The following is a 25,140-nucleotide window of genomic DNA, read 5'->3' on the forward strand; positions in this document are numbered from 1 at the left end:
ACCGAATATCTATGTTTCTATGAACAATGTAGTCAAGCTAGCTTGCCTAGAAGAGACTAAAGAGTTCTATTCTGAACATTTCATTCATTTAATTTTTGGAATATGGTAGAATTTCGGATCCCTGAAAAATCTCAAGGTAGTCTCTGCATTGTCAGCTGAAAGGTCGATGGTTTACAAAATATATTCCTTTGATGCTTAGGCTGTTACTTCAATTGATCTGATAGCTTGATTGAGCTGGAGAAGGAAGATATACAGTTACAAATTAAAAGGTTCATCACTAGTTACAAGTCTTACAACTGAAATAATTCACCGAATGAATAAACTTAGAGCAAGGATAATAAATGATACTCCGTATAAGAGACCAACTTACACATGAAAAGACACTCGTATATGCAATTATCCAACTTATTTCATATGTTCAACCCTTTTAATCAATTCAATAATTAATATCATCCTCATGTTAGTCCATCTATTCCTCATTTATTTAACTTTGATTTTCGCATATATAAAGATCAAAGAGAGAAAAGATGACCATTTGAAGGTATTATTATTAAGTGACAAGTGGTCAATAAATTATATAAAATAAATTACATTTGTTTTGACATAAAACTTAATCACGTTGTTAAGAGCGAATTCTTATTAAAACGTGTCCGATTTTCAAGATATTTTAGTTTAACATTGTCATTGAAAACTTGCCAACCTTTACACAAGTCTTCCCCATTAAAGCAACCAGTGATCATCTAGTCATCACACAATTATTAGACACTACTACAAATATACAGAGTATAAGAAAACAGCCACAGAATTAACGAGTTAACAAAGTCGTTGCTATAAAGTCAACCATGAAATGTTTCTAGAGGGCTGCAAGCCTGCAACCCAACTGCGTTGACCAGCATTCCTTCCATATATACATACCCGGATACCCCATACGATAAACAAACAAGCCAAAAGACCCGTAAATTCAAATATATAACAAATTGAGGCGATGTCTAAAATAACCTTGTTATATTCATTAGTTTTTGGCATTTTTTGCTTACAAAGCTTAATACAAGGGTGTTTAGGTGAAATGGTAAACCGTCAACTTAGTGAAAACTCAAATTTTAAAGTGAAAGCAGTTAATTTGGGAGGTTGGCTTGTTACTGAAGGATGGATTAAACCTTCTCTTTTCGATGGCATTCGTAACAAAGATTTGTTGGTTGGTAATTTTGCTTTTTTTATATTACAGTAAACAATCTTACGTCATATTAACTGTTTCATAGTCAAGTCACATTGTTATGACTTATGAACGTAACTTATGTATATGAATAATATATGTTTCGTTATATAGTCCCTCTTGTTTATGACACACAATTAATGATGTAGCGTTGTTGCTGATGTTATATTGTCATAACGATAATCTTTCCAGACTATAAATTGTAATACTAACTAAATGTATACAAAAATAATCAGGATGGAACACAAATACAGCTGAAGTCAAGGTACATAGGCAAGTATGTATCTGCTGAAAGTGGTGGAGGAACTATCTTAGTTGCCAACAGAACCTCTGCATCAGGTTGGGAAACCTTTAAGGTATACACCGTGTATGTCGAAATTACTAACGTGCCAATGTTGTGTTTATAAAATGGATTAATTTGTTCGAGGCGCATGGTTTTTGTCAATATAGCTTTGGAGAATCAATGGAAACACGTTCAATCTCCGCGTTTTCAGCAATCAGTTTGCAGGAGTGCAGTCTAATGTCAGCGGTCCTGGAGTGGTAGCCTTCGCCACCACTCCTGGACACTTTGAAACCTTTCGGATTATAAGGAAATATGATGACCCTTCTCGTGTTCGAATTCAAGCTCCAAATGGTCGATTTCTCCAGGTTGAGGCATAGCATTTTGACTTCCATCTCGGTTAGTTCAAGTAGATTGTGGCTGCGGCTTAACTGAATTTTCTGAGCATATATTTGGAATTGCAGGCAAAAACACAAGATTTAGTGACGGCAGATTATGTAGGCTACGGCGGCTGGGGATATAATAACCCATCTGTTTTTGTTATGACCATAGTTGCAACTCTACAAGGAGAGTACCAAGTCACTAACGGTTATGGACCTTACAAAGCTCCTCAAGTCATGATGGTAAGTAGTAGTATATTATCAGACGGTCTTTCAAGAGATTAATTGTTGGCTAATTTGTTTATATCGGCAGGATCACTGGAACACATTCATTGTAGAAGACGATTTCAGGTTTATATCAGAGAATGGATTAAACGCCGTTAGAATTCCTGTGGGATGGTGGATAGCCAGTGACCCAACACCACCTAAGCCTTTTGTAGGCGGATCTTTGGCAGCCCTGGATAATGCCTTCATTTGGGCACAGTATGTACCGACTACTGAGCATTGATCGTATTTTTTAAGTTTTAAGTACGTACATTCACATTTGTTCATGATACCAACATTATTCTGAACCTGTAGAAAATATGGCATCAAGGTGATTATAGACCTGCACGCAGCTCCTGGATCGCAGAATGGTGATGAACACAGTGGTAGTAGAGATGGGTCTCTTGAATGGGGGAAAACTGATCAAACTATACAGCAAAGTGTTGATGCTATTGAATTCTTGACTGCCAGGTACTTACTTGAATTCTCGACCCCATTAATTTGACAGCCCGTCTTATGTTCAACTCTGATATGTAAGTCGATGCAATTTTCATCTTTGTAATGCAGGTATGCGCAAAATACTCAATTGTACGCAGTGGAGTTGATCAATGAGCCACAGTCTTCAGGAGTAGCTTTGGACACCCTCACAAAGTATTATCAAGAAGGATATAATGCAGTACGCAGGCATTCATCAAGCGCCTTTGTGATAATGTCGAATCGCCTAGGAGGTGGCGTGGACCCAAAGGAGTTGTTTCAACTAGCCAGTAACTTACAGTTGACTGTTATAGATGTCCATTATTACAACCTCTACTCTGATATGTTTAACACCATGACTCCCCAACAAAACATCGACTACGTCAACCAAAACAGGTCATCAGATTTGAGCTACATCACTACCTCTGATGGGCCGCTCACTTTTGTCGGTAATTTACCTAAAACACAACTCTCCAACTGTTAACATACATACACAGTCAATAATTACACATATGCTCATTGTACCTGATGCCTGCAGCATTTATACATTGGATGATATAATGATTGTTGTTGAATTGCAGGAGAATGGGTGGCGGAATGGGTGGCAAGAGATGCAACAGAGGGTGACCTGAAGAATTATGCTAATGCACAACTGCAAGTGTACGGTGGCGCATCATTTGGATGGGCTTACTGGACGCTGAAGAATGTCAACAACCACTGGAGTCTCCAATGGATGATTCAGAATGGATTATATTAACCTCACCAACTACATTTAAATGTGGAATCTTAGATCCGATCTTTAAATGTGGAATCTTAGATCCGATCCTATCAACATGTAACAAAACTACCCAACAGTTTATCTTTAATAAACTGCTGAACAACTGCAGTACCCTTCTCCAAAACCTTCTTCCTCCGCTCACTCTTTTTATCGACCTTCGCATCATCACTACTAGGAACTCGAGCAAATGACTACCCTCCAGAGAAACAACAGATGTCACCAACTCCCATGAAACCACACTCTCACCGAGCAAAACAATGTATTAACAGTCTCCACCAATTGAACATAATACACTGATACAAGTGGATATTTGCGACAAAAAATGAATCTTAATTTTCATCACCCAATTGAAACCGACACGACCCGATAGAGGATACTGATACGACAAAATCTGAACTTGATGTAGTCCAACCCGCTTTAACTCGCTAGTGTGCTGATTCTTCCATATTAACTGAAGGAACCAAACCTCAGAAGAAATTAGGAGCATGGCAAAAGAACAAACATTATTTGTCCATCTATCGGCATAAATCTATACGACGAAATTAAACTAAGCTAACACGATTCTTAATCTTCATGCTCCAATTCAATAGATAACTTTACAATTCAATCAAAGAGCAGCGTTCTTGTAGAAATTCCAACGATTTTGAGCCTTATAATAGCATTAACACTAACATTTAAAAGAACATTGTTCAATTCAAACAAATAGTTCGGCGCAATTACATTAACATTTAACATTTCCTTCGTTAATCGTAAAATCTAAGACAATTCTTGATATCGCCTAATTCTACCACTAAATTAAAATTTCCTGCATATTGATTGAAAAAGGAGATGAATAAAGCTTGAAATGATAGTAATATTAAGAATTGTGACCTGATTCCATTGCGTTTATGATTCAAATCGAGGAAGAAAAACAGTGTTATGAAGCAGAAATTGCTGAATTGATTCTTCTTGACATCTACGGCTTTGAATTTTCGATTATTTTGCTGGAAATTCTAGGGTTTTGTTGATTGGGGAATTCAATTTGGGAAAAGAGGAGAATGTGCGCGCGAAATGGAAATCAAATGAGGTCAGAATGATCAAGTCGTCGGTTTATTTCCGTCGGGTCATTTTCTTGTGGGCTTGAGCGGTTGAGACTTGAGCGTGTCTAATGGTTTAAGTCGGGTTAGTTTTGGTCAGATAGTCTGTATATGTGTAATCTGAATTCGAGTCGAGTAGATCTCTATCTAACGAGTCACGAGTTTTACCTCGGTTGTATTCTCGAGACTTAAGTTCAAGATCTTTAATTAAGGTAGAACAATATTTTAGGAGTTGATCTATTATTTGTGATATCTCGTATATTTAATAGGTTTTTCTAATGTGTGATCATATAATTAGCCGCATAATATAATCTAAAGCCCAACTTGCACATGAAAAAAATGTGTTTACAAGTTCTCAATCATGCTGATGGGCATATTCTGCACCGCTGACCAAGTCAACATATTGAGCAAGGTCAAGGATATCCACAGCAAAGTCAACGACTTAGACAGTCTAGCCGATGCAACCCATCGGCCTGTCACCTGGGTCTCGGCTAGGCAACTAGCCAGCCGGGATACATATCCGCGTACTCATATCCAAGACCCTCGGTCGGCCTGCCATGGGTCCATCGGCCGAGGGTAGAACGGTCTTTCCACCTGCTAGCCACTTGGCCACTTGGCCACTACATGACAAAAGGTGAAAGCCTATAAATACTCCTCAACCTTCATTGAGGAAAGGATCCAGAAATTAACCTAAGAATCACTATTCATCTGGTAATATCTTCCTTATCTCTCTATAATACCTCCTTAGCCAAGTAATAACAACTTATCCCCCTAAGTTTACTGACTTGAGCGTCGGAGTGAGTACGCTTGGCACAAAGCCAAGCCCTCAGTTCGTTCATTGTTGCAGGAGAGGCCGAGAGGAACGATAGAGAGGAGGGATTCAACTCAAGACATCATTCGACAAGCCACGGGTGGTAACAATACTTGCTCTGGAATTACACCCGGAACAATTGGCGCCGTCTGTGGGGAAAGACACTAGAAGCTAGTCACATTCATTCCCAAACAAAAATATACACACAAAAAAACCCACCCCAAAAGCCAAGAAGATGTCGAAACAACAAGAGGCATTCGTGACTGACGAAACCGAATTCTACCAAGATGATACCGTCCACAAACTGAGTTGTGCAACCCTCCGCCGATCGGGTGATTCAACCGGAGTACGGGATGCCAATAATACTGCAGACACTCACGCCCGCCGACCAAGTCACCATCATGGGGCATGTGGTTGACGCAAAGAAAAGCGAAGATGCTCCGGACCTAATTGTGAGTACGCGGCTCATCTTGTCACACCGACAAGAGCGGTAGTCTCCATAAAGAAGCGTGCACCGTCGCAGATCACCCCCAGTAGTAGACGCCACGGCAGTCACCCCAAGAGGTTTGACGCCGTCGCAGTCACTCCAAGTGGTAGACGCCACGGCCGTCATCAAGGAATAGACGCCGGCTCATACTGTCACACCGACAAGAGCGGTAGTTTCCATAAAGAAGCAGGCACCGTCGCAGTCACCCCAAGTAGTAGACGCCACGGCAGTCACCCCAAGAGGTTTGACGCCGTCGCAGTCACTCCAAGTGGTAGACGCCACGGCCGTCATCAAGAAATAAGACGCCAGCTCACACTGTCACACCGACAAGAGCGGCCGTCATTACCAATAAGCAGACGCTGGCTCACACTGTCACACCGACAAGAGCGGCAATCACCCTCAGGAAGCAGACGCCGCGGCAGTTACGGCCAGCGCAGTTGATACTCGCAGGAACGATCAAAACGCCTTGAAAGCGTTTAAACACAGTTGGGATGCGCACTCTAGACTGCCTCGGCCAGGCCGAGGCGGAAACAAAAAGGCAACCCAGACGAAGACGAAAAAAGACCTCGGCAAAGCCAGAGACAAAGTGAAGACGCTAAGTACAGTTGATACGCTCAACTATTAGCGCAAGGAAACTCAAAGTGAGGTAAAGACCTCGGCCAAGCCGAAGACAAAAGAAACGAACTCTTATTAAAAATGATAAGTTACAAATGAGGAGAATACAGACGACGGCCGTCCCCATAAGGACAAGCCAGAACACAACCTACCAAAGTTGTACGGAATACAAGGAGAAGAAAAACAAAAGATTACAGGTATCATTTGAAGCGCCAAAAATGGCGGGGAGGAAGGCTTAATAATCGGCTCCCGACAGTGGCTATCCGAGACGCCGGGTGAGCCTCGGTGACGACCGCCCGTCTCCCTATGCTCGTTCTTTGCTTGCCATCGGCAGCGGTAGCAAGCATCTTCTTCGATGGGCAACCCGGCGGCGTTCTTAGCGCCTCGGCCGGCGGCCTCGGCCTTCGCCTCGGCAGCCTCAGCTGCCCTTGCCCTCTCGGCTTCCTCCTTGGCCGCCTTAGCCTTCTCAGCGAGGGCTGCACTCTCCGCGGCCGCCTCTTTCTCTATCTTCACCCTCACCGCCTCCTTGGCCTTCTCCTCCACGGCTTTCTCCTTAGCTTCGAGCTTATCGTCAAACAGCTCGTCAAATTTGCCCCACGGGAAGGAACCAAAGAAGAGGGAAGAGCTCCTCAATCACTTCCCTGGCGCTTCTTCGCCGATCCCGAATTCGGTGCACATGTTAGGGAGCATGACGGTTTGGAGCATCTCAATGTCCTCCTCCTTTTGTCTAATAATGGCCTCCTTGATCCGAATCACCTTCCCCTGGATCTGAAATTTGCCCCTAAATTCATTCCTCTGCTGAAAATAAAGGTCGGCGTGCCTCTGAACAAGGTCACACTTCTCCAGCAGCTTTGCAACTTCGGCCGCAGCAGCCTCGGCCTTGGCTCTCTCAACAAGGACCTCCTTTTCAGCGTCCTCCCTAAGTTTTCTCTCAGCCAAGAGCGCTTTCTCAGCATCTCCCTTGAGCCTCTGCTCATTGAGAAGATCCAGCCTCGCCTTCGCGGCCACCTTCTTAGTGGCATTAAGCTCAAGAGCGGACTGGGCCACGACCTTCTCCTGCTCTATAATGCGAGCACCGGTCAGCTCGTTCCACCTCGCCAGCTCCTCGACCAACCTCGCGCCTTCCACTACAAGCTGGGAGGGGGAAGCCTTCTGGGATGAAGAGTCGATGGTGACGTTTCGATCACCAGCCTGCAGCCGGGAGGGGGAAACCTTCTGGGATGAAGAGTCAATGGTGACGTTATGATCACCAGCCTGCGCGGATTTCTCCTCCACTTGCTGCTCATTAAGAGCGACGGCCGACAGCGGCTGCTCTGCAAAATTTAACGAAAGCATCAGTACCAACATGCATAGACATGCACTACTACAAATTTAGGCAACTACAACGCCCCTTTAACAACGATTATTCACGAAAATCACAATAGACGTTGTAGAATGTATGGCGCGAATTTTACTAAAATCAATTACAACGGGTATAGTTATAAAAACCGTTGTTATTATTTTTAACAACGGGTCACACATGCGGAACCGTTGTTAATAATTTGGCGCAAAATTGGCGCAAAGTTAGTGAAAAGTAATCACAACGGTTACTTTTGAAACCCGTTGTTAAAACATATTTGACAACGGGTGTTTTTTACAACCGTTGTTAAAACATATTTCACAACGGTTGTTGTTTAATAACCGTTGTCAATACCTTCCATACTATAAACCACACAAACAGAAGTCTGCTGCTGCCCACAAAACACAACCCTTAATACACAAACATAAACACAGCAGACAAACAAACACAAAACACATACACACTCTCTTTCTCTCTTTCTCTATTTCTCTCTTTCTCATCGTCGCTTTATCTTCTCGCCGTCATTGTGATTTCATCGTCTATTACGTTCTGTATTTATCGAGTAAATCTCGCCATCCTTTGTCATCGTCATTATTTTCTTTTTCTATTTATTTCTTTTGCATATATGTGTTTTTATCGACCATTATGTTATTTGTTTAAGTATTGTTCGCATAATTAGTTACTAAAACAATGAAGAAGCAAGATGAAGAAGTAAGATAAACATAATTAATATATATATATATATATTTATAAATACATAAATTAAAAAAAAAAATTACATATGTAAAAATGCAATTCTTATATTTTCATGGAGGATCTTATTGTGCTCTATCGTATCCATCCTCTCCTCCTTGGATATTTGGAGGTTCCGTTCAGCATTTGCTATATCGTCATATAGCGCAGCTGCTCGCCGCTCCGTCAAGCCATCTTCTTTGGCGTGCTTCGGTGCGGATCGAGCATCCGCAAGGTAGCTCCTGAAACTTTCCTCAATATGGAGGAACCGGCGGATGAAGTTGTTGTTGTTCTCGATCATGGTAAGAGTCTTTAGGATGAAATCATTCATTTTCTTAGAGTTTTTTGAGTTTGATTTGAAAGATTAAGTAGAGTTTGTTTTAACAGTTAGAGTTTGGAGATGAATATATGAGATAATGGAAATGTTAGTTGAGATATGCAATGTATTTATACTAAGCAATGTGTGGGTTGAGTTAATTGCTTTTTAATTAATATATATGTTAGGAAGTTGTGCCATAATCATCATCATCTCTCTCAATAATGCTGCTTCAAATCCTATTACTAACCCTTCTCATTCCATATTATCCGTTCATATGTACAGTGAATGTCAGTAATAATGCATGCATTGGAATTCTAACAGGCCGTAATTATGCATGCATCTAGTAATATTTATTTATTTTTTTTTTTTTTAAGAACAAACAACAACGGTTATTTTAAAACAACCCGTTGTCTTTAGTTATAACAACGGTTTTGTATATTACAACCCGTTGTTATAACTTTCCCCCCAAAATTGAGTCACACTTTCCACAACGGGTTTTTATACATAAAACCGTGGTTAATAGTTTTAACAACGGTTTCCTTAAGTAAACCAACCGTTGTTAAAACCTTCTACAACGGACGCTTTAACAACGTCCGCTTTTTTATATAACGGTTTTTGACCGTTGTTATAGTCTGTATCTGTAGTAGTGATGCCAGAGAGCCCGTCATCAGCAGCGCCTAATGAACCGGCTAAATCTGAGCCACAGAATAGATCAGTATCATGCTTGGCCTTCTTGGCCGGAGGACGCGTTTCCTCGCCAGCAGCAGAAGCAACGACAGCGGTAGAGGCTGTCCCCCTTCTCTTACGGACAAGGGGAGACCCCTCCTCATCAGAGTCCTACCCATTGGTGATATCAACGATCTCCACCGTTGCCCTCTGAACAGGGGGAATGGGAGGTGGAACTGATGTCGACGCCATCGCCGCCGAAGACCTTGTTTTTCGCGTATGGCGCGGCATGTTACTAACCACCCTCGCCTGGGCCTCCACCACATTCAAGCTCTTCAGCTGCTGATCCATGAGATCATTCGGCGACGTCCTGCGGTCATGGGTTAGAGCCTTGGGATGCAAGTTAGCAACGGTTTTATCTTTGTGCAGCCCCATTCTCCGGAGGATATCCTCAGACAAGTCCGGTCCAAAGTGGTCTGCGAAGGAAGCAAAGCAAGAGTTAAGTAGAAGAAATAAATTGAAGTTCGAAAAACAGGAACATTGAGAGCGGTGATGGGCCTCACACCGACCCCACTCACCCTGTGCTAGGGCCGGTATGAGGCCGACATGGCAGAGCGGCTCATCCTGGAGGATGATCTGCGTTGGGGGAATCCATCTTTTCGGCACCCCACTCTTGTCCGCCTCAAAGAGCCTCATCGCCAGCCTCTCATCCTCCTTAAGAGGGACCTTGCCGGCATCCATCTTGAGTTTTTTCCGGGTGACCCATCTGTCGTGCTCCGCCTTAGTCTCACACCGCAAATTAACTCGGTGCTGAAAGGAGCGGGGCAGCGGATAGTCATCCGGCACCTTAACGTATACCCACCGATCTCTCCAGTCCTTGCAAGAAGTAAGTTTGTCAACAGAGACATAACCCTGCTCCATGTGCACACTGTACCATCCGACGCGGCCAGAGATTGATGGCCGGAGGTGATGAAGCCGGCGGAATAAATTCACCGTTGGGGCCTCTCCCTTGAAGAGACAAAGCCAGACAAAGCCGACTATGGTCCTCATAGCCAACGGGTGCAGTTGGGCAACGGCAACGTTCATGGCCCTAATAATGGCCATAACGTACTCATTCAGCGGAAACCGGAGCCCGTACTCCAAGTGCCGCATGTATACGCCAATGTGTCCCGGGGGAGGGCAACAGACGGCCTGACCCTCCTCAGGAATAACAATTTTGTACCCCCTGCCAAAGAAGAAATGGCCCTCGAAAAATGTCTCGCCGGAACAACTGGTGAACTTATGGGTCCAAGCACGGTCAAGGCGGACCTTACAGGCGTCACCATGATCCATAACGTACTGCCTCCCCTCTTTAAGAAGAGCCTTTTCAGCGTTATCACCAAAATCGTCTGCGTCATCATCGACATCATCGTCATCCTCCCATTCCTCCAAAATTTGAGGATCAACTTCAGGAGAAGGAGACCTAGGGCCCCCAGGCCTCATCAGGAGGGCATCTAGCTTCTCCTCCTCATCAAGACGCGACGGGGAACCCCCCGGCGCAGAAGTACTAGCCCCGGCGTCAGCGGAAGACATGATAGCAATGACTAAACAACAAGATAAGAAGTGAGGAAATTTGCTTGTTTACCTTGAAGAAAAACACTCGCCGGAGTAACAACTCTGGAAATTAGAAGACAAAGAAGCCTTTGAAAGTTTAGAGAAGAAAATTTTGGAGAGAATGAAATTAGTGGCCAAATTCGCGGAATAACTGCCCTATTTATAGGGAAAAGCCCATGAAGAAGGACCAATCGAGAAGAATGACCCATGAAACGACAATTAATCAAAGATGCGGACACGTGTCGGACATGCAACCATGGAAAGTCAATCAATGCAACAGTGATCAAGCGTCTTCAACACGCCCTTTCATATCTCTGCCTTTTCATCTTCCTCAATAAATTCCCAGGTATCTGCTCTCCGCCGGCCACAAGATCAACCAAGCCTGGGAGCACCGGCCCGGGGGCAATCAAAAACAACCGGCACTCTCAACCCTGGTCTCGGCCAGCGTCACTTCCTCTTCCACATCGGATGCCCTTTGCACATCCATGCGGAGGGGGGATATATATGGTACGGCCTAATAAGAACCAGGCCGAGATAGAAGAAGCCGATACAGAAAAAGTTTCAGAAATTACTTTCGCAGAATATACGCTCAGCATACATCGGAGCCCATACCACGGCATAGACTACTACGGGGGCAAATTGATGGGGCATATTCGCACCGCCGACCAAGTCAACATATTGAGCAAGGTCAAGGATATCCACAAAGAAAGTCAACGACTTAGACAGTCTAGCCGATGCAACCCATCGGCTCTGTCACTGGGTCTCGGCAGCAACTAGCCCGGTAGGGATACATATCCGCGTACTCATATCCAAGACCCTCGGTCGGCCTGCCATGGGTCCATCGGCCGAGGGTAGAACGATCTTTCCACCTGCTAGCCACTTGGCCACTTGGCCACTTGGCCACTACGTGACAAAAGGTGAAAGCCTATAAATACTCCTCAACCTTCATTGAGGAAAGGATCCAGAAGTTAACCTAAGAATTACTATTCATCTGGTAATATCTTCCTTATCTCTCTATAATACCTCCTTAGCCAAGTAATAACAACTTATCCCCCTAAGTTTACTGACTTGAGCGTCGGAGTGAGTACGCTTGGCACAAAGCCAAGCCCTCAGTTCGTTCATTGTTGCAGGAGAGGCCGAGAGGAACGATAGAGAGGAGGGATTCAACTCAAGACATCATTCGACAAGCCACGGGTGGTAACAATACTTGCTCTGGAATTACACCCGGAACACATGCATTGTATCAACGTACTATAACTATAAAATAATCCATAACATTGTATTTATTAATTAATGAATATTAAACTAGTTTGGACCCCATGCATTATATGCACGGTAGTTAAAGTTTAATTTTTTAAATAAAATTACTTATATAATATTGGTATCTTATAATTTTTTGCATTTCTCATAATTTTTTTTTGCTGATAAATAAAATTTAGAACTGAAAATTAATTAAGAGAATTGAGTAATGAGTTGAAATATATTTTAATGAAAATATTTTTATAGCACAAAGCTAAATGAGTTTTAATTTATATTTTTTTTAAAAAAAATTTGTCACGAAAGTAATAACAACGATTTCTAATTTTGGTTTTATTTAAAATATGGGTCAACTCATCATCTATGATAGTATCAATAAAAGATTTACCAATTTACATTTTTATAACAATTTTGTTTTATTCTAATTAAAATATTATAGTTTAGAATTTAATGAAAATAATATAAGTTGATGAAAAGATTAATTTTAATGAAAATATAATAGATGTATTAAATTGTAAATTATTAGTTTCCCTATTTAGTGAATAAACATAATTATCATTAGTTTCCTTTATTGAGAAGATGTTTTTTGGCGGAAAATGATAGAAATCACCTATTCTTTTAGTAGATAGGGGATTTAGTGAATGAACATAATCCCCCTACTACTAAGAGAATAAAAACTCTTAGTAGTTTTCCCGCCTAAAAAAATAACTCTTAAAACTATACATGGAAACAATATTACATTTATATTTTACCTCTTTTACAAGAAACAATTATTCTAATTTATTATACAATATTTCCCGTAAATGTTATCTTTCACCACTTACACTCTAAAATTACGCAAATCGCCTTTTTATACTATCCTTCATCAGTTAGACTCTAAATATGATTTTCTAAATGATGAGGTAACAAATTTTTACATATTTTTTTATTAAAAATATAAAATATTAGTTAATTATTTGTAAATTGTCCTTTTAAATGCGTAGTATACTGTTTTTATCTGTTTTCATTATAAGGTAATGCGCATTTTAATTAGATCTTACATCACCTAAACTTATTTTAATGTCATATCATGTAACGATATAACATTATAGTATTATTTTTAACAGTAAAACAAAAATAGTTTGAGACAAAAATAACTCAACTTAAAGTGTCTTTTGATGGTAGTAAACTTTCTCTTACTAAGATTATATTTAGTACTCTGCACATTATAATATTAAACTGTAAGTATAGTTAATTTATGCAATTAATTTAATAAGAAAGTTTCTTTATAAAATAAATCTAAAAAAACACCGTGCTGTAGCACGAGAACTATACTAGTTATCATTAGTTACCTTTATTGAGAAGATGTTTTTTGGTGGGAAAATGATACAAATTACCTATTCTTTGAGTAGATAGGAGAGGAAATGGATATATTATTACAACCAGAGGCGAGTCCAGGATTTTGATTTTGGTGTAGCAAAATATATACTCAAGATAAAGTGTATAGATAATTAGTGTGAAAGCGGTAATTATTGGTGTAGCAAATCACGAAATTCTAACCGAAATTTTCGCTTTCGGTGTAGCGGCCTCGCCCCTGATTACAACACCATTATACTTGCCACTGTTTTGTCAAAAGTCACTATATATATTAACAACATTCTATGTGGCAAAGGTAAATGGTACTCGATCGGTCCGTAATGATTTATTGGTTTTGTAATATAAATGCTTCCGAGTACAGTGAAAGAAATTTCAAAGAATGGAAGTATAGCTTTTGACATTTTGCTACTTAGAATATTGTATTTTGGAATGAATTACTTTGCTATCAAAATATATTGACTGGGGAATTGCTATGTATGTGAGTCCTCCTATCAATGTCATACTCTTATCAATCAATTGTCAAAGTGTTCTGAAAGACTTGTTGCAAAGGCTATAGACAACGGTGGATTTAGGGGGTTAGTAGGCCTAGTAGGGAAGGTCGTTCTCATTGACAGTTGGAAATTTCAAGATTTTTAGTTAAAATTTTCCATTTTTTTCCACGTTTCTCTTACAAAATTAGCAGTTCGTCCTCGTTGAGATTTTTCTGCCTTTGTCGGGGTCAATTCCTAACTTCGCCACTAACTATACAGTATTTTACCAGTATTTACAGTTTTTTCATCTTAATCACTTTGTTAAGGCCTTTCCGATTTTCAGATATTTTAGTTTAACATTTCTTTGGAAGACTTGCTAACCTTTACACAAGTCTTCTCCCTTAAGGCAATGATCATCTAGGCATCACACAATTATCAAACAATACTACAAATATTATAAAAAAAAACGGAACAGAATCAACGAGTTGACAAAGTCGTTGCTATAAAGTCAACTATGACATGTTTCTAGAGGGCTGCTACCCAACTGCGTTAACCAACATTCCTTCCATACATAGTATATACCCCAAACGATAGGAAAACAAGCCAAAAGACCCATAAACTCATAAGAAAAAAAAAAAAAAAAAAAAAAAAAAAAAAAGGGTTTTATTTTTGTAGTATATAGAAAATTGAGGTAATGGCTAAAATAACATTGTTATCATTGGTTTTGGGCATTTTTTGCTTACAAAGTTTAATACAAGGGTGTTTAGCTGCAAGGGTAAACCGTCAGCTTAGTGAAAACTCGAACTTTAAAGTGAAAGCAGTTAATTTGGGAGGTTGGCTTGTTACTGAAGGATGGATTAAACCTTCTCTTTTTGATGACATTCCTAATAAGGATTTGCTGGTTGGTATTTTTTAAACTTTGTTATATACTTACTAGAGTCTATTTATTCTGTATACGGTCTCGCAATCTTACCTCATATCAATTGTTTTATAGTTAAGTCACATTGTTATGAAAGTAACTTACGATATATGAATAATAATGTCGATAGTCTAATGTTTCATTAAATAGTCCCTTGGATTTACGACAAATAAATGATGATGTCGTTGCTGTTGCTGATGTTGTATACTTGTATGGTCGTAGGCTCGTAAGGACTTAGTGTGAAAGCAAGTGACCATGCAAAATGATGATAATCGCAAAATTATACACGACCTTACCTAAATATAATCTGTTTTATAGGCTCGTACCTCAAATAATCACGATATTATACGAGTAATCTTTCATATTTGGTAACGGGTTACAAAAATAAACAGGATGGAACACAAGTACAGCTAAATTCTACGTATATAGGCAAGTATGTATCTGCTGAAAATGGAGGAGGAACTATCTTAGTTGCCAACAGAACCTCTGCATCAGGTTGGGAAACCTTTAAGGTATGCATTACGTCGAAATTATTAGCCTAGCAATGTTGATTTTTGTACATGCATCTTTATATAATGGAATGATTTCAGCTTATATGGTTTTTGTCATTATATATAGCTTTGGAGAATCGATGAGAACACATTCAATTTCCGCGTTTTCAGCAATCAGTTTGTAGGACTGCAGTCTAATGGAGTGGTAGCCGAGGCTACCAATCCTGGTCACTCCGAAACATTTCAGATTATAAGGAAACCTGACGATACTTCTCGTGTTCGAATTCAAGCTCCAAATGGTCAATTTCTCCAGGTTGAGGCATACTATTTTTACTTGCATCATTTTGATAGCGGTTGAGCTGAATTTTCTGAGCATATATTTGGAATTGCAGGCAAAAACACAAGATTTGGTGACAGCAGATTATGGAGGCGATGGCGGTTGGGATGATAACAACCCATCTGTTTTTGTTATGACCATACTCAATGGAAGTCTACATGGAGAGTACCAAGTGACTAATGGTTATGGACCTGACAAAGCTCCACAAGTCATGATGGTAAGTACTCGTAGTATAATTGTAATAGCGAATATTACCAGACGGTCTTTCAAGAAATTAATAGTATTTGGCTACTTTGGTGTGTATTGCCAGGATCACTGGAACACGTTCATAGTAGAAGACGATTTCAGGTTCATATCAGAGAATGGACTAAACGCCGTTAGAATTCCTGTGGGATGGTGGATAGCCAGTGACCCAACACCACCTAAGCCTTTTGTAGGCGGATCTTTGGCAGCCCTCGATAATGCCTTCATTTGGGCACAGTATGTACTGAGCATTGATCGTATTTTTTAAGTTTTAAGTACGTACTTTTACATTTGTTGATGATACCAAAATTATTCTGTACCTGTAGAAAATACGGCATCAAGGTGATTATAGACCTGCACGCAGCTCCTGGGTCGCAGAATGGGGATGAACACAGTGGTAGTAGAGATGGGTCTCTTGAATGGGGGAAAACTGATCAAACTATACAGCAAAGTGTTGATGCTATTGAATTCTTGACTGCCAGGTAATTACTTGAATTCTCGACCCCATTAATTTGACAGCCCGTCTTATGTTCAACTCTGATATATAAGTCGATGCAATTTTCATCTTTGTAATGCAGGTATGCGCAAAATACTCAATTGTACGCAGTGGAGTTGATTAATGAGCCACAGTCTTCAGGAGTAGCTTTGGAGACCCTCAAAGACTATTATCAAGCAGGATATAATGCAGTACGCAAGCATTCATCAAGCGCCTTTGTGATAATGTCGAATCGCCTAGGAGGTGGCGTGGACCCAAAGGAGCTGTTTCGACTAGCCAGTAACTTACAGTTGACTGTTATAGATGTCCATTATTACAACCTCTACTCTGATATGTTTAACACCATGACTCCCCAACAAAACATCGACTACGTCAACCAAAACAGGTCATCAGATTTGAGCTACATCACTACCTCTGATGGGCCGCTCACTTTTGTCGGTAATTAAACACACTGTCGATAAACATATGAATAAAATACAGCATTGCATCTTTTCTGTTTCAGCTGGTACTTTTTATGCATCAGATGATATAATAATGATTGTTGTTGAATTGCAGGAGAATGGGTGGCGGAATGGGTGGCAAGAGATGCAACAGAGGGTGACCTGAAGAATTATGCTAATGCACAACTGCAAGTGTACGGTGGCGCATCATTTGGATGGGCTTACTGGACGCTGAAGAATGTCAACAACCACTGGAGTCTCCAATGGATGATTCAGAATGGATATATTAACCTCACCAACTAGATTTAAATGTGGAATCTTAGATCCGATCTAATAAAAGCTAGTGCTGTAAACTTCAATCTTCACTGTACCAAAACAAGTCCAATTGTACGCAAAACTTCCTAATATAAAATAGAAGACGTGTTTCATTGTCATCTAATATACTCCGGATTTGAACAGAGTAGACTATAAAAATAGAGAAATTTAATTTTAGTCCTCAAGGAGTTGAAGGTGAGCCAATTCTAAGTCTGGAACTACGGAAGCACACAGAACAATATATATTAAAAAAAAGAGAGAGAGATAAAAACCTTGGCAATTTCGGAAGTCTTCTGCTGTAATTGCTTTCCACCTCTTCTTTAATCTTCTCTAGGAAATCGTCAAAGCCAGGAACTTTGGGGTCCAACATGAAGTGAATCTCCTCACCTAACTTTTGCAAGAAAGCAAACTCATCAGCGCTATCAACATGTAACAAAACTACCCAACAGTTTATCTTTAATAAACTGCAGAACAACTGCAGTACCCTTCCCCAAAACCTTCTTCCTCTGCTCACCCTGCTTTCTCTCGAGCAAATGACTATCCTCCAGAGAAACAACAGATGTCACCAACTCCCATGAAACCACCGAGCAAAACAATGTATTAACAGTCTGCACCAATTGAACATACACTGATACAAGTGGATATTTGCGACAAAAAATGAATCTTAATTTTCTTCACCCAGTGATGAACCCAATTGAAACGACACGACCAAATAGAGGATACTGATACGACAAAATCTGAACTTGATGTAGTCCAACCCGCTTTAACTCGCTAGTGTGCTGATTCTTCCATATTAACTGAACGAACCAAAGCTCAGAAGAAATTAGGAGCATGGCAAAAGAACAAACATTGACAGAGCTAAACATAACCTTTATTGTCCTTTAGCAAACAGCAAAATACGTTACATAGTAACTCTGTTCTAACTAACATGACTATGCAATGTTAAGTTGTAACCTTTAGCTCTTAAATTCTATGTGTAGATACCGAATATCTATGATTCTATCAACAATGAAGTAAAGCTAGCTTGCCTAGAGAAGACTGGACACATCTCAGGGTTCTACTCTGAACATTTCATTCATTTGATTTTTGGACTGAGATACAACTTCGGATCCCTGAAAAATCTCCAGATAGTCTCTGCCTTGCCAGCTGAAAGGTCGGTGTTCTCCACAATATATTCCTTTGATGCTTTGGCTATTGCTTCAATTGATCCGATAGCTTGATTGAGCTGGACAAGGAAGATATACAGTTACGAATCAAGAGGTTCATCTAGTAGTTACAAGTCTTACAGCTGAAATAATTCACAAAAATGGAAAAAGCTAGAGCAAGGATGATAGGTCTTTTATTTGTTATCCGGAAAACAAGACGGTAATGGCCCACTAGATGAACCAAGAACATGAACAAAGACAATCATTCTTAGCCTCTCAGCAAGTGGATCAGTGGATGTTAGTCATGCTACAGATAAAACAATTTGAGGATAAACTATTTTTCTACTATAACAGACTTGAGGCTTTTGCTTAGTGTTAAGAGACCTGAGAGCACAGAAACGTGACAGGTGCATGCCTCGTGCAAAATAACATGTTGTGTTGAGCTCTTTTTTATTTTAAAAAGAGTTAACATGCAAAGAAATAAATCTTGGTAAATGGGGAAAATGGAAGGCCACAATTAGAAGAGAGAAAAACTAGAAGTTAAAACATGAAGATTCGCATAGTAGTGTGCTTCACTAGATCTGCCTTATGCAAAAGGCCAACTCAGTGAGCATTGCGCAGGGGCGCTGTATAAAAAACTAAGGGCTCTTGTATCATGTACTACACGATCCATAAGCACTCATGTCCACCAACGTAAAAAAAAAAGATATTTCCTATCTCGCATCCTCAATAACCAATTAGAATTTATCCAAATGATAGTTAACCCTCAATGTGACAACACAATGTGTCAAGCCAACTTCATGCTATAAGATCAATGTAACCGCCTGATACTATGTCGACTCTCGATTAAAGATCCTATAGTTATCAAGTTTAAAGTTCACAAGTGTTTGCCATGTCTCTTTATCCTCTATGCCTGAAGTTCCTCTTCCACTAGCACTAATCTCCTCCATCCAAGGATATTTCTTTACTACTATTGTCTGGTTTCTACACAGGTTTGAAGGATCAAGGAGTCAAAGACTCAAAGTAGCTCTCTCTTCCTATTAGAAAGCTTCAAACTTCAAAAATAAACCTATACTTCTATTAATATAGGAAGTGAAACAAGTGGGTAATTCAGAATGCTCTACTTATGTGGCAAATGACAGGACAGACAGCTAAAGCTAAAGCAAGGATGGTCAGTCAATTACCGAGTTTGCATCATGGTTGTCTATACCAGTTATAGATGTGATCACCTTGAGGAAAACGTCCATCCGTTGCACAGATTGCTTCTTCTTCAGATAAAAAGAGATAAATCTCACTTGTCACGAACTTACAATCTCATTATGAAGTATGATGGATAGAGAATTTGACTGACCTCTTCCTTCATCCTTGTTATGATATCATGCTGCTTACATACTGCAACGTTTTCATCAGTAAACATATGAAATGAAAGAGGGAAGAAACGATATCTGACATGATATTATCAAACTCTCTCAACCTTACCACCACGAGCATGAGCAATTTTCACAAGCTTCTCAAATCCCATCTCCAAGTCTAGAACTGGTACAAAAGTCGGCCTCCCAATGTCAAAGCCACTCCTTCACATAAAAAAACAAATGCATATCTTACTACTTGAACATAGAGCTGAACTGCATAACCCTTTGTTTGGAGGGAAAGGGGATGGATGGGAGGGAGGGAAAAGAAAGGGAGATGGAATGGAGCAAACACCATTTTCTTTTCGAATTTTTCCTATAATGGAAGGGGTTTTATTTTGGCATGCGGGATGGAAATAGAGGAGTTCAATTTCCCTCTTCTCCATTTCGCATTCGACTCAATTTTGCTAACAAAACAAAGAAAACTAGACCCCTCCCTTTCCCTCAAAACTCTTTCCATCCAAACAAAGAGTAAAAGTCGGATTGAAATAAATGGACCAGCTCATGACAGATATACTTGATATAAGACTGCACAAAGGAGTCATTCTGCTCTCTGGTTGGGAGCATGACAACCACATAGAGATGTGCAAATTGTTCCTTTACCTTGTGTACCCTATACGCAAATATCAAAATCAGCAAGCAGCCACAAGAAAACATTATAATAAACCACCAACAATCAACATACTATCACCTGTTGTACATCTGTGAGGTGTTGTTGCAGTCCCAAGAGGTCACAAATAAGAATGCCACTGACATACCTCCGCAATTGAATATGAAATCCTGAAAAAAAAAAAGATGCTATTAGCCATAAAATATACCTGACAGAAATCATAGAAAAAGGGTCCATACTTCACTTATAACACAATAAAGAGAATTACAGGTGTAATAGGGACAACATTCAGCCGGAAAGAGTTAGCACTGAGGAAACTCGAGATGAAACTGACGAAGGATGGGTGCTGCTCCTGTTTCCACTTGCTACTTATCATGCATACGCCACCACTACCTGCATAATAATATTGGATTCAAGGTAACTAGGTTATCTTTAGTTCTTCACTGTGAAATAGAAAATCACAACCCCCTACAGAATATTAGAAACATCAAAGGCCACATAACAATGACATTGCTACAGTCTGTCAAGGGACCCCGCTTTAGCGGGTAAAGAAGAGTGGGTGTACAGTACACAGCCTTATCCCTGTGTAAACTGTAAACATACAAAAGGGGACTATTCTCAGATGACCAACAACGAAGATTGCATTGAATGAATGAGTACTACGTCACAGTAAAGGAAGGGTAACGAATTGACTATTGAGGAAATTTTTACCTTATTCCTTTATAATTCATAACCAAAGAATAGCGAGTCCTTGACTCTATTGTACATGTAAACATTAAAAGCCACATAATCAAACTAAAATATTTCTTCCTTGTAACTATGATGCATTGTCGCTTCCAAACACGGACATCACTGGAGTTGAAAATGCTACGACTTTCCTCAACCAAGGCAACAAGCTCATTTCATCAGTCGTAAGAAGACTACTAAACCTTTTAATTCCTATCTATTATGACTTGTCAAGTAAGACTTATATCTTCTAGTTCTAATTAATGCAAGTGTTCCGTAACTTCAGGCTACTACAAGGATGCACGAAATGTGAAATGACAGTGCTTCTCCTGTAGAATTTCCAACAATTTTCAGTCTTCTTGTTGCATTAAACATGTAGGGAGTACTATCATTATTTGTCCAGAAAGCAGCCTAAATCTATACGACATAACTATAAGGCAAGCCAACACAATTCTTAATCTTCTTCAAAAAAAAAAAAAAACACAATTCTTAATCATGAAGCTCCAATTCACAAGATAAATTTTCAATTCAAACAAATACCAGTGCTTCTCTTGTAGAATTTACGACAATCTATCAGCCTAAATCTATACAACATATTAAAACCAAACTAACACAATCCTTAATCTTCATGCTCCAATTTAATACCGAAATTTTCAATTCTAACGAATAACGGTGCTTCTGTTGTATAAATTCCAACGATTCTTAGTCCTCTTGTTGCTTTAAACATACAACAACATTATTTGTCCATCTATCAGCATAAATCTATTCGGTCAAATCAAAACCAAACTAACACAATTCTTAGTCTTCCTGCTCCAATTCAATACAGAAATTTTCAGTTTCAGCAAATAACGGCGCTTCTCACGTAGAATTTTCAACGATTCTTAGTCCTCTTGTTGCTTTAGACATTCACTATCATTATTTGTCCATCTATCGGCATAAATCTATACGACGAAATTAAACTAAGCTAACACGATTCTTAATCTTCATGCTCCAATTCAATAGATAACTTTACAATTCAATCAAAGAGCAGCGTTCTTGTAGAAATTCCAACGATTTTGAGCCTTATAATAGCATTAACACTAACATTTAAAAGAACATTGTTCAATTCAAACAAATAGTTCGGCGCAATTACATTAACATTAACATTTCCTTCGTTAATCGTAAAAGCTAAGACAATTCTTGATATCGCCTAATTCTACCACTAAATTAAAATTTCCTGCATATTGATTGAAAAACGAGATGAATAAAGAAATGATAGTAATATTAAGAATTGTGACCTGATTCCATTGCGTTTATGATTCAAATCGAGGAAGAAACACAGTGTTATGAAGCAGAAATTGCTGAATTGATTCTTCTTGCGATCTACGGCTTTGAATTTTCGATTATTTTGCTGGATATTCTAGGGTTTTTGTTGATTGGGGCATTCAATTTGGGGAAAGAGGAGAATGTGCGCGCGAAATGGAACTTAAATGAGGTCAGAATGATCAAGTCGTCGGTTTATTTCCGTCGGGTCATGTTCTTGTGGGCTTGAGCAGTTGAGACTTGAGCGTGTCTAGTGGTTTAAGTCGGGTTAGTTTTGGTAAGATAATCTTATCTTTATTAATTCAGAAGACAATACTCAACCCAGGGCGTGTCATGTCATTAATTCAGCCTATTTTTTTTTTTTTTTTTTTTTGGAAATTCATGATATGGTGAGACCCGTTAGTGTGCAATGTTTTTTTTTCTTCATAATTCTGGCTATACAAACATACGACAAATTTGTCTCAGAACAAATATTATGAAAACATATTATACATTCGGAATAAATGAAATTAATGGATATAAGCGAAATGAATTACAAATCGGAATAAATAAAACTAATTACAAATAAACGAATTACGTAACTTTTAAAAAAAATAATAATAATAAAATTACATATTTACGAGAAGGAATTACATTTAATTGCGGGATTGAATTACATATAATGAGAATAAATTACATGCATAATTTGTGACTCAGATATGTGTACTTTTATTACGACTATTAATGTAGTGGATCATGAAATTTTTCAATTTTTAGAATAAGTTGCATATGTTAAAGTTGATTATTAAATTATATATTTCTTTTATTCGAATGTAAAGTTTTTTATGTATGCAATTCTTTTTTACAAGAGTAGATTACGTTATTTCCTCATAAACTAGTGCATGTGACCACGTATTTGTAACAAATTTAAACATTACGTTGATTTAGACCAACTAGATAAGTACAATAGAAATGCAAAAAAAAAAAAAAAAAAAAATATACATCCAAAAACATTAATACCGGCCCAAATACATACCCGTGCAATTTTGCACGGGTTTAAAACTAGTATATGTGTAATCTGAATTCTAGTCGAGTTTTCGGTTGTATTCTCGAGACTTAATTCAAGATCTTTAATTAAGGTAGAACAATATTTTAAGAATTGATCTATTATTTGTGGATGATGTTCATTCATGTACGGTTTTACTCTTTAGTAGGCGTAAATGACCATACCCTTTTTATTTTAATGATTTAATTTTAATACTCTTCTATCACTCTAGCTCTCCCTCTTCTTCGTTTACTCTTTTCCCACTCTAATTACCACAATCCAACCACTACTCTTACCGCCGCCACCCTTGCAAAAAAAATACAAAATACAACCAATCCGGCACTAATAACGTTGTGCGTTACAAAATACAAAATAACAAAAAAAACATTTTAAATTTTTTTAAAAAAAAAAATCAAACAAGCATAAGTTGTGCGTTGGATTTTGATGTACTAATTTGACGACACATCCCTCCGCATGACCAAACCTCTACCATTCCACCACCAGCACACAGTAACACTATCACCACTGCCGGCGAGTCACACATCATGCATCATGCATCACTATAACATCTGCCATCGTCCCTCACCCCAATGTCGGCGAGGGTTCAAGCAAATCTAATTTAATTAGTATATCAATTAATTCCTTAATTTGATATAATATAATTAATAAAATTAAGAATTAGAATTATTAATTGATTGACACAGGAGAATTAGCATTCATAATTGTGTAATTGACGGATTTGAATGATTTTGTGGATTTGATTAATTTAGTGAGGGAGAGAATTAGAGAGTTTTTTGGTTCTCTATTTCTAGTCAAAGGGTATACAATGGAAAAATAATGAAAAAAAAAGTCCATGAATGAGTAAAACTCGTACATGAATGAGCAACTACGCTATTCATGATATCTCGTATATTTAATATGTGTGATCATGTAATTAGCCGCATAATATGATCTAAAAAACCAAGTTGCACATGAAAAAATAGGATTATTTCTCATGGAAATAATCAATTTTATAGTTGCCCTACAAATAACTCTCTATCCTATCAGTAATTCCAATTAAATCCATCGTATCCGTCATTCTTCCTCAAACAAACTCACTTAAAATTATAACCTGTTACCATAGTTAACTTTCTTTTCCTCCTTATTTAAGTATTTTTCGACAGATTTCCTTGACTTTTGTACATTATCCTCTTATCTTTCTTACAACGAGAATTTGCAAAGACTCTGCGTCAGCAGGATCAATGACTTTCTCGCAAATAGACTGGAAGAAGACACAAAATATAGCTAAAGCATATCGTACCTTGTTGGGCAAAATGGACTGAATAGCCACAGGTAATAATTGTTGCCTCAAAGTGTGACAGTCATGTGACTTTAACCCGATGAGTTTTAGGTCCTGCATCGACACAAGGCTTATGATATTCGACGAATAACCCTGTGGCACATTAATTCCATTCAAGCATTCACAAAACTGTTATATCTCATCCCGTGAAAGGGTCAAAGCTGCTGGAGGCAAAAATGTACGATTACATCTCTTTTCTAGTGCCAACTCTGGCTAATACCCATCACTGTCATA

At 39.0% G+C, this 25,140-nt stretch overlaps 2 protein-coding genes and 1 pseudogene across 6 annotated transcripts; 2 read left to right on the plus strand and 1 right to left on the minus strand.

Moving 5' to 3' along the window:
- The first annotated feature begins 970 nt into the window (after positions 1 to 970).
- On the plus strand, positions 971 to 17,418 carry LOC141585833 (putative glucan 1,3-beta-glucosidase A). Of its 2 annotated transcripts, none has more exons than XM_074406879.1 (8): positions 971 to 1,195; positions 1,450 to 1,569; positions 15,648 to 15,833; positions 15,913 to 16,074; positions 16,168 to 16,337; positions 16,427 to 16,582; positions 16,679 to 17,034; positions 17,152 to 17,418. In XM_074406879.1, exons 1-8 carry the CDS (start codon positions 986 to 988, stop codon positions 17,337 to 17,339), a joined length of 1,548 nt encoding a protein of 515 aa, XP_074262980.1. In that variant the 5' UTR covers positions 971 to 985; the 3' UTR covers positions 17,340 to 17,418. The 2 variants fall into 2 exon arrangements, with proteins under 2 accessions (XP_074262980.1, XP_074262981.1); XM_074406880.1 differs by lacking the exons at positions 971 to 1,195; positions 1,450 to 1,569 and adding exons at positions 14,761 to 15,011; positions 15,422 to 15,541.
- On the plus strand, positions 1,677 to 3,865 carry LOC141658616 (putative glucan 1,3-beta-glucosidase A; annotated as a pseudogene).
- Positions 17,419 to 17,956: 538 nt separating the features above from the next.
- On the minus strand, positions 17,957 to 22,731 carry LOC141585834 (protein PARTING DANCERS homolog). 4 transcript variants are annotated; one of them, XM_074406882.1, is made up of 9 exons: positions 22,519 to 22,727; positions 20,784 to 20,908; positions 20,597 to 20,685; positions 20,423 to 20,518; positions 19,976 to 20,070; positions 19,848 to 19,888; positions 19,681 to 19,764; positions 18,380 to 18,576; positions 17,957 to 18,148 (listed from the first exon to the last, which is right to left on the minus strand). In XM_074406882.1, exons 1-8 carry the CDS (start codon positions 22,526 to 22,528, stop codon positions 18,427 to 18,429), a joined length of 690 nt encoding a protein of 229 aa, XP_074262983.1. In that variant the 5' UTR covers positions 22,529 to 22,727; the 3' UTR covers positions 17,957 to 18,148; positions 18,380 to 18,426. The 4 variants fall into 4 exon arrangements, with proteins under 4 accessions (XP_074262983.1, XP_074262985.1, XP_074262984.1 ...); XM_074406884.1 differs by lacking the exon at positions 17,957 to 18,148 and having other exon boundaries at positions 18,201 to 18,576; positions 19,726 to 19,764; positions 22,519 to 22,731; XM_074406883.1 differs by lacking the exon at positions 17,957 to 18,148 and having other exon boundaries at positions 18,201 to 18,576; positions 19,681 to 19,761; positions 22,519 to 22,729.
- Positions 22,732 to 25,140: the final 2,409 nt, after the last annotated feature.

Source organism: Silene latifolia, chromosome 6 (assembly GCF_048544455.1).
Source record: "Silene latifolia isolate original U9 population chromosome 6, ASM4854445v1, whole genome shotgun sequence".
Lineage (NCBI taxonomy): Eukaryota > Viridiplantae > Streptophyta > Magnoliopsida > Caryophyllales > Caryophyllaceae > Silene > Silene latifolia.

What these genes read in the sequence shown, in the direction of transcription:
- LOC141585834 (XM_074406882.1), bottom strand. An exon ending in ACCTCACAGATGTACAACAG is followed by an intron (nt 20,519 to 20,596) that starts GTGATAGTATGT and finishes ATTTGCGTATAG; the next exon opens with GGTACACAAGGTAAAGGAAC. An exon ending in TTTGTGCAGTCTTATATCAA is followed by an intron (nt 20,071 to 20,422) that starts GTATATCTGTCA and finishes TTTTATGTGAAG; the next exon opens with GAGTGGCTTTGACATTGGGA.
- LOC141585833 (XM_074406879.1), top strand. Translation starts at nt 986, where the DNA reads ATGTCTAAAATAACCTTGTTATATTCATTAGTTTTTGGCATTTTTTGC. An exon ending in TTCGTAACAAAGATTTGTTG is followed by an intron (nt 1,196 to 1,449) that starts GTTGGTAATTTT and finishes AAAAATAATCAG; the next exon opens with GATGGAACACAAATACAGCT. An exon ending in CAAATGGTCAATTTCTCCAG is followed by an intron (nt 15,834 to 15,912) that starts GTTGAGGCATAC and finishes TTGGAATTGCAG; the next exon opens with GCAAAAACACAAGATTTGGT.